Source organism: Hipposideros armiger, unplaced genomic scaffold, assembly GCF_001890085.2.
Source record: "Hipposideros armiger isolate ML-2016 unplaced genomic scaffold, ASM189008v1 scaffold_195, whole genome shotgun sequence".
NCBI classification, from domain to species: domain Eukaryota; kingdom Metazoa; phylum Chordata; class Mammalia; order Chiroptera; family Hipposideridae; genus Hipposideros; species Hipposideros armiger.
The window spans coordinates 1,302,712-1,316,199 of record NW_017731545.1 but is presented as its reverse complement, the minus strand read 5'-3'; the positions used below and the strand labels follow the sequence as shown (position 1 = coordinate 1,316,199).

The 13,488-nt window shown below is 42.0% G+C and overlaps 1 protein-coding gene across 1 annotated transcript in view; it reads right to left on the bottom strand.

Moving 5' to 3' along the window:
- The window catches only part of SLC24A3 (solute carrier family 24 member 3), a 501,111-nt gene that overhangs the window by 37,996 nt on the left and 449,627 nt on the right, over positions 1-13,488 (bottom strand). Inside the window, exons 9-11 of the mRNA XM_019653117.1 lie at positions 8,555-8,608; positions 2,635-2,768; positions 293-453 (exon numbers count right to left, since the gene is read on the bottom strand). Coding sequence (XP_019508662.1) covers positions 293-453; positions 2,635-2,768; positions 8,555-8,608 — 349 coding nt within the window. The remainder of the gene's footprint in view (positions 1-292; positions 454-2,634; positions 2,769-8,554; positions 8,609-13,488) is intronic.

Below are 13,488 nucleotides of genomic sequence, written 5' to 3'. Positions count from 1 at the left end.
GCCACTTCACATCAGAGGGCTTCATTCAAGTGGAAGATGAAATAAAAAGGGAGGTAGAAAGGGACAGAAGAGTTTTTCCGTCTAACTGGGACCATGTCTCCCGACATGAGGAAGGAAGAACAAGGACAAGGATGCACAGCTGGCCCAGTGAGCAATGATGTTGGGCAATGGCTGAGGGATATGGTATTAAATGTTGGGTTATATGCTTCTACTTCAGACCAGGAAACTTGATCCACTTCCCAAAGTTTCCCACCCCTGTCCAGTGGCAAATGGACTGTGCTTTCCCAGATACCTCATTGATCAACATGCGACTGGCCATGGAGAGTCGGGTCTTGGGGGGAAAGTGGCTGGTGATCATGATTCGGAGGCCAGCCTCAGAGAAAGAAAGCTGGTGTGGGTAGGCCGACAGCAGCTCATCTACCATGATCACTGACGCTTTGCGGTGGAAATTGGCTAGGGGAATTAAAAACACAAAATAAAAATAACATTAAGGCTAGAAGCAGGAAAGAGATATTTATTCAGTCTTCCTATCCTTTCTTTCTCTTCTTCCCTCCCTCCTTCCCTTCCTCCCTTTATTTCCTTCCTTCCTTCCTTCCTTCCTTCCTTCCTTCCTTCCTTCCTTCCTTCCTTCTTTCCTTCCATCCTCCCATCCACCCATCTACCTACCCTTCAAACCATCCATCCATCCATCCATCCATCCATCCATCTTCCCATATTCCCTTCCTCCTTTCCATTCTTCCATCCTTCCTCCTATCTACTCATTTATCCATCCATCTACTCACCCCGCCCATCCATTCATCTGTTAATTCATCCATCCATCCTCTCATCTACCCATCTATCTTTCCTGCCTGCCATCCATCCATCCATCCATCCATCCATCCATCCATCCATCCACCCATCCATGCATCCAAAGTGAGCAAAATTTGGAGGAGTAAAAAATCTGCTTTCTAGGGCTGGCCGAGTGGCTCAGTTGGTTAAGAGCTCGCACAAGAGTTTGAGCTCTGAGCAACAGCAGTTCGAGTTCAGCCCGAGCTGAGCAGCCGCTGAGCTGCCAACAGGTAGCAGGATGGCTCAGCTTAAAAAAAAAAATCTGCTTTCTGCAGGACTCATCAATAGCTCTTTTGAAATGACTTGAAACAATTCAAGCATCATTCACTGACATGGAAATAATGAGTGATAACATAAGAGAATTCCTCCTCGTCTTCAAAGGATTCTTTCCCACCACTCAGATCTGGGGCATAGGAAAAAAAACCCATAGTCTTTCATAACCTTTTATGCCCTTCAACTGTCAACAATGTTCATATCGAGCTGTTAAAAGCTGCAGAATTGACTTTATTGTCAAGTGAAGGACACGGTGGGGAAAAGTACACATTGTAGCAGCCCCACCTATGGGCAGGATGACAATGGGGTGGGTGGGTGAGCTGGCCACACTACAGATGCCCAAGATCCAGAGGGGGCTTAGGGCAACCTTGTGTAACGATTTGCTGGCAGGCCTGAACAGAAAGTTTCCCCAAGGCCCAAGTACCCTCTCTATGAATGTGCAACATGAGAACATAGCTCATAGGTACCTGGCCACAGACCCTCTTGAGCTCCCTCTTGTTTTCCAAGCCACTAAACTGTGAAATGATCTCTGGAAACGCTGGTGAATACTAGGTAGCTCCATTTGCTTCCCTGAGAGTATTCCTTTTATGGTTATAAACTACCCAGAAGAGAAGAAACTAAATGAAATCCTTATGTGGGATGGCACTGAATACTCTTAAGTCTTTAGTTAAACATGCATATAATTAGAAAAATATACCAAATAATTGATTTTCAAGTTCTAATAATTACCCACAGATTTTGAAGTCAGACATTATTTGAAAATAATCTATAGATTTTATAATTTCTTTTTTGTTTTTCCTGCAAAGCAACCATATGGGACCAAGGAGAAATAAACTCATACATTTCAAGGGGAAAGTTAAAAAAAATTAAATGAAAAATGAAACACATTTTAGGCAAAAGTAAATGATAATTATTGTGTTCCTCTAAGAAAGAATATATTTATTAGAGAGTATTATATTAGTTCTCTTAGTATATCAACTGTTTAATAAGAATCTATTGAATATAAGAATTACTTTAAATAAAGAAAAGGTAACTTTCTGATATAAAATGATATAAAATATATTATATTACATATAATAATATAGTAATAACAACTATCATTAATGAAGTATTTTATATACTTTATCTCCTTTAGTCATTAAAAAAATTATCCCCATTTTGCAGAAGAGAAAATTGAGGCTCAGAGCAGTTAAGTAATTGCTTTATGGTCACACAGCCAAAATGTGACAGCATCAATCCCTCAAAACCCATGGTCTTCTCTCCTTTACTATCCTGTCCTAATTTTCTGGTAACACTCCCAGCAAATGTTCTACCCAAGAACTTGCATAGGGCTTTCTGAGTTGGCACATCATCAGGTATGAGACTGCCCCATGGTGTAGCCAAAGGGAGGGAGTGAGGACTGGAACCTTCTCTCCCTTAGAGAGGCAGCATCTTCTCCAGGCCAGCTGTGGAACCCCATGTGTGGCCATGAGCGAGGGCAGCCGAGTTGGCTTCTTAGCACTTCCTTCCTGGACACAGGCTCTCCTTGGTTACCTTTCTTGAGTAGCACCACAGTTGCGTCACAGTTGCTGCTGTCATCAATTTCAGCATTGTTGGCCAAGCCGTTAACCATGTTTCCAGCACCTTTTGTCCTCCTTTCAAAGCACTGATGTATGCAAGCATTATATCTGAGCAAAGGAATAAGTGGAGAGAGCCCATCAGCATTTGCTGTTGCTCCATTCCCCACCTCCCGTCGAATTTCCCTGCAGTTCTCTCAGTTTGGATGCATTGTGGGGGATCCCACGCCTCAAGTTATTATTATAATTTTGTCATCCCATTTCCCCTCAGAATATATATACTGTCCTATTTTCCAATTTAAAGATATATGGCATGTGAAAATAAAACCAACATTAAGTAACACACTGCTTTCTTCGCAACCTCCTCAATGCCAATGGAGGCACCTCCGGGATGGAGTTTCCTGACTTGAAGTCTGTGCATGGAAGGACAGTGATAAGACTCAGTGGGATGGGCAAGGTCTACCACCTCCAGGGCCTTTGCTGTCAGGTACAAGCTTGGTGGGGGAAGGAAAAGGTATCTCTTCCATGCTGCTACCTGGTGCTCGTGGCCTATGTGTTACAGGCTAGCTGGCAGTCTAGGTCTCTGTCTGTCTTTGGTTTCCTGAGGTCACAGGTTGAGATCTTTTGAATCTATTACTGTTATGCTATACTTCCAGGTCCAATGGGTTCTTGTCTTTGTGAAAAACTATGGGCTATGATTCTCCAGAACGATTGAGTAAAAACATTGTGCAGTGCTTCTTACAAGTGTGTTGGAGGGAAAAAGCTTGCACAAGTTCCTAGGATGTTTCTGGCAGGGAAGTATTCTGGTCCTTTAATCTTTAGTATTAGAAGACGCCCATAGAGGAATCCTAGAGAACGCAGGGGCAAAGACAGCCGGCAGGGTTTCCGGGCATTGTAGGACACTGCTGCTTTTCCCACACTCACAAACTTAAGGGCCTCAGTGACTTCCTGGCCATGGAACACCCCACAGAGGTGTCCCACAAGCTTGATCTCTGGCCTCCCATTAGAACAGTAGCCAGATATGGTGACTCTAAATCACCAGCTAGCAGGCCACTCAAGCTGTGCTTCACCACACAAGCTTCTCTTCCTCATCCCCTTTGTGCTATAGACAAGAGGCTCTCAGGAGTCCCTTCCCACTGTATCATATTCCTGTTCTTCAGTCAGTGCAGCTCTGGGTGGGTGGTTCTACGGGACATGACCGCCATTTTGGTACAGAGAGAGGGGCCCTCTGTGACTTGGACTCCTCTTCAATGAGTACTTCCTGTAGTCTTTAGGAGCATGTGGTTCTTCCTACATTGCATTAGGGAGAACAGAAAACTAGTCAAACGTGATGATGGTAGCCCCCACTCCTGGGAGATGCTCAGGGCTTATAAGAGGAAGGAAATAGAATTGGAACATCACTATTTTTCAACTCTAAATAAGTAATGGAGTCAGATTTTGAGCATCAGTGGATGCCAACATCAGAAATAGAGAGACAGGAGATGTGCATGTGCTTGTTGATGGCAGAATTCACCACCACTTGGGACACAGTCTAACCTGAATCGGATCTACGGCTGACATATAGGAAACACAGAGGCCAAAGGAACAGGCCTCACCACACCACGGGATGTAGTCAACAATTTCTGAACTGTGGGGAAGTCTGTGGAGTAAACAATCCAACTTTGTTGAATAATAAATTGAAAGAAAAAAAGAGGGGGAATTTATAGATTAAAAGAGATCCAAAAGAGGGAGCAACCAATTGTAATGAGTGGAATTTATTTGGATTCTGATTTTTAAAATATTTATGACATTTATGAGACTAAAATAAAACTGTAAAAAATGACATTTATGAAACCCTTAAAAATTTGAACATTGATTCTACATTCAATTATACTGAAGAATTAACATTAATTTTACGTGTGAGAAATAATGATGTGGTTATGTTAAAAATGACCCCTTTTAGAGACATACACTGAGATTTTTATAGATGAATTGGCATGATATCTGGGGCTTCAAATTATATGAAGGGAGGACAATGGATGGGGTGTGAATGGAACCATTAGGGGTTGATAGTGGTTAGGGCTGGTAATGAGCATGTGAGATTTATCACACTATTCTGTTGACTTTTGTATATATTCAACATTCCTTTTAATGAAAAGTCTCCCCACTTCCTAGACTCAACAAGAATGTCTTGCCTTATTGATAGAGCTATGCAAGAGGGGCAGTGCTGCTGTCCTCTTGGACTCCAAATCTAGTTTCCCCATAGAAATACTGATTTGCATGAGGGTTTGCTTTTAAAGTACAACTGTGTGTTATATATTTATTTGGATTTGGATAACAAGATAATAATACAATGTATGTATGATTATGAGAACATTCTTGAAACCAGATATGGGTTAATAACTATGCTGTCACATTCCATCCTTACAAACAAAACAAAACAAAAACAAACAAACAAACAAAACACCTTTGGGGTAGGAATTATTATTAACCCTGTTTTGTAGAAGACAAAACTAAGATTCAAAATGGCTGAGTAGCTTGGCCAAGGTCCCACTGCCAGTAAGTGGCAGGGTGGGATGTGTATCCAGGGCTTAATGTGAAGTACTTGATCTTAACCAGATCATACTGCCTCATCTAAACACCAAATCCCAAAGAAGCGACCCAGATGTACAGAAATCAGTCCTCACCAAGGCCAGGTGTGCCTCATGCTCCCTTAAGGCTCCTGGCCACACTGAAATTGCTTTTTGACTTTCAGACAGAATGTTTAAAGTCATTTTAAAGCCATCTACCCAGGAAGCAGCTGACGCTTCTAATGTATGCTGTTTTTAACTGCCACTGCTCTGTTTTATATTTTTAATTGAATGTTTTAAATTTTGTGCTTGCACCCTGAAGCTATTTTATTATGAAGCATGCAATTTTATAAATCAGATTTTATAAAACCCAATGATTAAAGCTTCTGATTGCAGAGGGGGATGGCTAAAGAGCAGAGATTTCAATTTAGAACTTAGGATCGGAATTTGTGTAGAAAATTCCACGAGCACAGTAGCTGCCATTCCCTGTTTTATTTGTATCCTGCTGGTTTGAACAGCTGGAAGGTTGGTATAGCTGAGGCATCAGCAGAAACGTATCTCATTAGTTTTCACACTGGGTATGATTTGGAGGAGAGGAGAGAAATTGTTCACTGTGTTATCTTAACGTCCACATGCCTGTAACTCATGGGCTTTACGATGGCTCTGTAGAGGGGTGCAGTGATCATAGGATGCATACAGCAAAATCCCTCAATCCACCTTCCCTTTAGACCAGCCCTGGTTTTGAAGACCTCCTTATTCTGTGAAGCCCCTACTGAATTCAGTATGGGACATGCTTTCATCTAAATTTAGATTCAAAATCCAAGATCAATGCTGGGCATATATAGCAGAAACTCAGTCAATTCTTTGGAATAATTGACTGATCCACCTTTTCAAAAGGAAAGAAAAGGACTCTTGACTCTTTGGGAACTCAAACTTAGAGCCTCAGAAAGCCACAAAAAGGTGAAATTACCAAACAAAAACACTGAAGGAAGATGTGTATTGTTGAGGCTCTCCCACTGTGGCACTGATTCCTATTCTAATAGTTTTGCTATTTGAGAGAAAGAGGACCAAGATGGCTGTTCCCATCTTTAAAAGCTTTTCCTTTGTAGTCTAGAAATGTTGGAAAGGCTTTGGGCCAAGTCTGGTTTTTGTGGGAGCCCATCTGTTGATATTTTTAAATGGAAGGTGATTGATTAGTGGTAAAAGCACCTGATTTCTTCATGTGTTATCTCACAGTAACTCCACACCAGGATACTCTAGAAATTCCTTCCTGTAGTGACAAGACCCAGATATTGGGTCTACACTGACCACTGGACAGCTCCTGAGTTGAAAGCTGGACTCTGCTGAGTGGATTGCGGTGGACAGCTTACAGTCCACCCTGGACATCAGCCAAGCCAGCTCCTACCCTCATTGTTCACATGACCTTTGCCAAAGGCCAAACTGATTTCTCTCCACAGGGCTCTCAGCCACTAGTGGCCAGAATTAATGTTTGTCAGGCCTCACAGCAAGGAAAACTTGACATGCAATTCCAGACTTCTACTTGATATGTCTAAACTAGTAATTTCTGATTGTGTTTTACTTTCTTGCCCTCTGAGATGGTAGTCACTCTTACAGTCACATATGCTGGGGAAAGTATGGGCTAATTTAGAGTAAAAGAAGCAGCTCCCACGGGGGCTGACAGATGCAGCATGGTATGTCTCTGCACTATTTATAAGCTCCTCATCTCAATGGTACTTGGCAAGAAGATAAACCAGCAGGTTCACAACCATGGTGCTTACACTTTACCTTTCAGTATGGGAAGCATCTGCAGTATAATTCTTGATACAAATAGTAAGCTGCCCAGACCCCAAGGGGAAAAGGAACATATGATGTGGTGGTTTTAAAGTATATCCACAAATTCTTTGACACTCCTCCCTTCAAAAGATAAAGGAGGACCGGCTGAGTGGTGCGATGGTTAAGAACTGGCTTGGGACGCCAGAGGGCCCCGGTTCGGATCCCACATATGAGGGCCAGTGACACTGCCCTGCCCTCCACAGCTAAGATGCTGAACAACAGTTCAACCTGGAGCTGAGCTGCCGTGAGTTGCCGGCGACGGCGTGGGCTGCAGCCCCTGTGGCAGTGGGTTGCCATGGGCTACCGTATGTAGCCAGCAGCCGCAGTGAGCGGCCGTCCAGAAGCCAGCGACTGATGTGCCTCGCCCAGGAAGAGTGCAATGATGGTGCCAACTTGGGTCAGTGAAGCAACGTCCTCCACAACTAGACTGAAGAACAAAACGACAGCAACTTGTCTGTTCCCCTTCCCCCAATTCCCCAGCACTGTTCCCATCCCCCCAATTCCCCAATAAAAATCTTTTTAAAAAAATGATAAAGGAGACTTCTTGAGTGTGGACTGGCCTTAGTGACTCGCTTCTAATAAACAAACTATGATAGAAGTGACAGTGAGTGACTTGTGAGACTAGATTATAAAAGGCACGGCACAGTCCTTCTTGCTCTTTTGAAACACCTACTCTGGAGGAAGCCAGCTCCCATGTATGGCGACACTCAAGGAGCCCTAAGGAAGGGCCCATGTGGTGAGGAACTGAAGCCTCCAACCAACAGCTAGCATCAACTCACCAATCGGCAAGTGGGCCATTTTGGAGTACCAGTCAGGTAGATGATGGCCAACCTGTTACCTGCAATCTCAGGAAAGACCCTGAGCTAGGACCCAATAGTTGAGCTGCTTCTGGATGCCTCTCAGAAACCGTAGGAGATAATATTGAGTTGTTGGAAAAGTCATGACGCATTTTTGAAAAAAAAACAGAAAAATATGTCATGACTTTTCCGACAACCCAATACATGTTTGTGGTTTTAAGTGACTAAGTTTTGGGGTCATTTGTTACACAGCCATAGATAACCATATGAATATGGTTATTTTTTGAAGTCTGCAGATATTTGATCCATGATTTTAGTTATCTCTTAACTAGCTCTGGTGCCATCTTCCCTCACTCTATATAGAAGCATAAATTTTTACCTTCTTTCTTGTTATGAAAGAGAGTGAAGAAACAGCCAAAAGCTAGGTTGCCAGGTCTTGAAGAGGTCTTTCTCTTGAGAGATTTCTCAAATCAAGCATTGAAGCTTTGGTTCTATCTTCACATATGGGTTGGCAGGATCTTTGCTATTGCTACTAATCAAAGCTGTAGTGATTCATACATAGCAGGTTGCTGAGGGAGCCAAATGAGTCTGTGATGGTATGCATCAAAAGCCAGCCAGATACATCTGCCCTTTCCCATGTTCCCTTTTCCACATGATCACATAATGTTGAATGTAGGAAATGGTTTTGGAAAAGAAGCTAAGAAGATATTTTACTTACTTCATGATGACAATGTAGATAAGATACATCAGCACAAGGACTAAAGACTCCCACCTGTGTACAAAAAAACAAGAAAAAGCTAGTTAAAGAAAGTTACCACCGGCAGACATGCAACACACCAGCCTATCTTTAAAAACATATTTGATATGAACAGCAGTTAAACCTGCCAATCATGGTGAGGATAAGGCAGATGTACAGACTAGTTACAAATATTTCCTGGTCTATAGACATTTTTCTATGCGGCATACAGCTTTCAATGAATTTTCTCTTCCTTCTCTACTTAAAAGGAAAATGCTTCCTCTGTTATTCATTCACCCTAAAGAGTTCTTTAAATGTGGCAAGCCTTCCATAATATTGCTCAATATAAGCTTATATATATAAATATGTTCACAGGTTAATCATTCACTAAAACTACTTAAATATATTTACAAAGGGCAAATGAGAGAAATTGATAGGGTCAACTGAGGGATTGTTGGATACATAGAAGCAAGGCATAAGTAGAAAGAAAGAGAAAGAGGAAGAGAGAGAGGAAGATGAGAGAGAGGAGAGAGAGAGAGAGAGAGAGAGAGAGAGAGAGAGAGAGAGAGGGAGAGGGAGAGAATGAACACCTGGAAGGGAAGGTGCCAACTGGAAAGATAAGAATGAATGAGTGGGTAAATGATCAAGAGAAAGAAAGAAAAAATAATGAAACCCACTGGAATGTACCTTGAACTTCTGATAATTTGAATACTTTTATTTTATTTTAGTAACTTCTAGCTAAAAAATAAGGAAACTTCATTTCTAGGTTTCCTTTTGCCTGTAGTTAACTAACTGAAGGTATAATTTTGTATTCTAGAAAAGTTTACTAGAAAATGGTCTATGAAGAAATTCCAGGTTATGCCTTTCCTTCCTTTTGTTCTTTTCAATTTCCATGTCTAGAAATTGATTCTAGGGAAATAGGCGGTCAAATATAAAAAGGATGTGCATATAAGAGTTTTTGTTGCAGTGGTGTTTATAAAAGTGAAGTGTTGGAAAGAAGCAAGATGGTTATAAGATGGAGGACTCGGTACGTAAGTTATGATAAGTATGTACATACAATGGGCTACCACAAATTGGTTAAGATTGATTATGCAAATATGTATTTATCTATTATAAGAAGTGCTTGTGATGCTACTGAGAGAAAAAAAATCAAGGTGTCCAAACCTCTCAAACTTCTGCCACATTTCTTGGTTTCTCTCTTAGCAAACCTTCTCAAAAGGTTGCATACACTCCATTCTAGCACCTCCCATTCTCTTGGCAAATTTCTCTAGTCTTAACTCCTATATCCATTGATCACCTGAAACTCTTGTCCAGGGACCTGCGTCATCCATCTACACAATTCCAGGGATGGTTCCTGTCATCCTATTCAATTTCTCTGCAGCATCTGAGATTTGACCACCTGCCCTCCTTCATAAAACACTCTCTTCTCCTGACTTCTGAGAGGCCACACTCCTACTTTTCCTCCTGACCTCCTAAGTTAGGAAACAGCTGTGGAATTAGACTGACGTTCCATGCAGAGTTCTAAAATCAAACGGCTTTTCTCCATCTGCCTCTCCTGACCACAGCCCACCCACTATCCTCCTAGGACCCCATCTTGTGGTATGATCTGGGTTTGTTTCTTCCCTTTCTGTAAACTTCTGTTTTGAACCACCTTCAGCTGGCCCAGACTCTCCTGCCAAAGATTGTTCTTCTGGGCAGAGAGCTAGTCTCTGTTCTTGCCTGAGGGCACAGCTGTGCTTTCCTAAACCATGGTCCAAAACAATGAAAGTTGGTCACCAACTTGAGGCAGGTGGATCGTCTCCAGGTCATGTCCCCAAGCGGTCTTTTTTTCTCCCAAAGTCACAACTTGAGGCTCAAAACAGAAATGAAAATCTCACCCTGGGTCCTTTAATTTTCTTGTTAGGCCTTTAGACTCACTGTAGACATAGCCCAAATTCCTTCTGGCAACAACGTGGGCCTTGCTGAGCTGTCATTATGGTTTCATGGGCCTTGCTCTGCTGGCTGAATATACATCCTAATAGGTGGATCTCTGGTGCTTTCTATTTTAAACATCTTTTGGGGCAGGTACCTAACTAAAATATACCCAACAGATATTCCCCTGTCTTTTGCCTGCAAATAGAATCCCACTATGTTGAGGCAGCAAATGGGGACTCCTCAATCACAAGGAGGGTGGGCCCATTACCAGAATAAATAATGATTCATCTAAAGATGTATTTCTAGTTCTATCCCCCCTTGCCATTTATTGGTCAAGGCAGACCCAGCTGCGACCAAAGAGATGTAAGATGGAAAGGTGTTAAATAAAACATTGCCCCTTCTTCCTCCTTTTTGCCTTCAATCCAAACTTGATGGCTGGAACTGTAGCAGCTGTCTTGAGACCATTAAGGAAAAGCCATTAGAGAAATGCAGAGCCGTTGCACCACCTACATTTGGGGTGCTTGTTATGTAACGAAAATGAACCAATATTTCTTTAATTTGCTGTAGCTGGATTCTCCTACTACCTGCTACTAAAAGCCTTCCGACTGCCACTTCTTGGCTGAATATGACTTACTGCAGAATGCCACGTCAGGAACGGTGAAGGAATCTAAACTGTTTGAGAGGTAACTTGTCCTTGTGTATTTGTATCTGACAGGCCCATTTCCTCATAAAGAGTACTCTAGTTTCAAAATAAACACACATGAAATTAGTATCTTTCTGAAGATTTGGGGTAGATTGGTTACCTTCCTTGAAACCGCTAGACATGCTGGAATGTTCTACAACAAAAAATGGAATTCCCTATTTAAGGTATTCCTGAAATATTACCATGCTTTAATTGTACAGATTGAAGAATCTGGCTTTAAAGAAAGAGATCTGAGAAATCAATGCCTAGACACACCCTTTCAACAAGATAAACATTTGTGGTTGGCTGGGTAAAAAGGTACGAGATGTAAACAGCAAAAATATCTTAGAGTTCAATATAGTTTGCATTCAAATAAGGAGCTGAAATCCCTGGAAATCCCAAAGCAGTTATGGGCCAGTGGTGCAGGCTTTAATTTCTCAGCCTCACTCATGTGAAAAATGTTCTCTGTCAGCCCATCCACATAATAACAATAATTACGTACCAAGCTGGCAGCTGGGAATGATGTCTGGTGCCATGAAAGCCTCCCTCTAGTTCTTTCCTGCAGCTATGCCTGTGCGTGAGTTATGATTCCAACCCACCCCAGGCTGAACAAAACATACTGGGGAATTTGCAACTTATTTATCCATGGCCCTCCCATCTCCTTACTCATGTGGGAGCCTAGGCACTCAGGCTCAGGACTCTGATGATCTCAGAATCTGGACCCCTCAGCAAAGGATTGGGGTTCTATCCTCTTGACATCATAGGAGGTTTGGCCTTTGGAATGAAGAGGAAATACACTCTCCCTTTCTTGCTCCATAACATCTGAAATATCCTAAAAATGTTCTGAGAGCAAGGACTGAAATGGGCTTATCATGAATGCTGCTTTCATCTCCTCCTGCCATGGTTTCTATCAGCGAAGTCAGGGAGATGTAGAAAAGAGAGGTCCCTAAGCCTGACAGACAGCGAGCCACCCCTGGATGTCCTTTCTTAAGGCTTCCCACACAAAAACAGCAGACACATTTCTGAGATCAACTGTAATCATAGTTGGTTTGTCTTTATGGCAGTGTGGTTAGCAAAGAATGGCAATATTGGGCAACACATAAGCACCTACTGTTTGCTAAGGCAGAGCAGTGGCTGTGCTAATGGTGCCATCAGTGTGAGTAAAAGTGCTTCTGCAAGTTTTCTTGTGCTGCCCATAAGGCCCAAGGACATTGGGGGAAGTGTCACCACTCCACTTGGAGACCATGTCTAGGTGGATCCCAAGATGTTCTCCCTGACCTCTGACCTCTGACTTGAGTGCTCCTGGGCATCTTGAGCCCTTTCAGCCTGTTGATGAATGTTACTCAAAGAGGATCTCTTATTTTTTTATGGGTGATTACAGAGATTATGTGTCTTAAAGCATATTCTCCCAGCTGTCTCCTCCTCACCCCTCCTACATAGAGGAGAGAAAGAGTTGGCAAAAGTATGTTAATACCCTGGCATAGTGCATAACATTTACCATCAATGTGACTGAGTTCCTCCACCACCCCTAAATTCTGAAAATCAGAGAGATATCCTAAGACACAGAGATGTCACCCTAACAAAGCGTTAGCACTGATTTTGCTGAGAGTGAAGATCAGTGGACTCTGCATTTATTTTCCTAGCTTATTCTTAGCTTCAAATAATGTCGTGGAAGTTGTCTACCTACAATGCCACACCTATCTATTCCTAAAATGTTATTTCATATTACTCTACTTCTACATATCAAATACTTGAAAAAATGTAACAAGAATGCATAACGCACCCAAATTCTATGTCCATTTCAAACATTTGACTTGCTCAGAATCCATTTCAAAAACAGTGATTTGGACAGTTGGCCCAAATGAAAAATACATTTCATTTGGGCAAAAATTTTTTATCTATCCAAAAAAATCACTGATTTTTCAGAACTCTAAGATTTTCTGGAATGTCAGGCAGAACCTTAATGGGTTCAAGGTCACTGAAGTGCCTCTATGTCTGGTTCCTGAGATATACGTGGTGTTTGGAATATGTCCACAAGGTTTGGGCACAATTTGAAAAGATTAGTCAAATCTTAACCATGACCTGGCAAATGGCTGACTGCAGAAAGGCACATCTAAGTCACGCTGTCTAACCTGGATGATGAAGACATCTAGATATTAGGATCCCAAATGGAAGCCTGCCACCCCGGCCCAAGGGAAAAGGTCTCTGCTTTTAATTAAATTAAATTAATTTAATTTCTTTACTGAAATGGACAGTATTCCTGAGAAATGTCAGTTGTTCCAAACTGCCATGATATTTCCCTTTCTTTCTTAAACTCTGA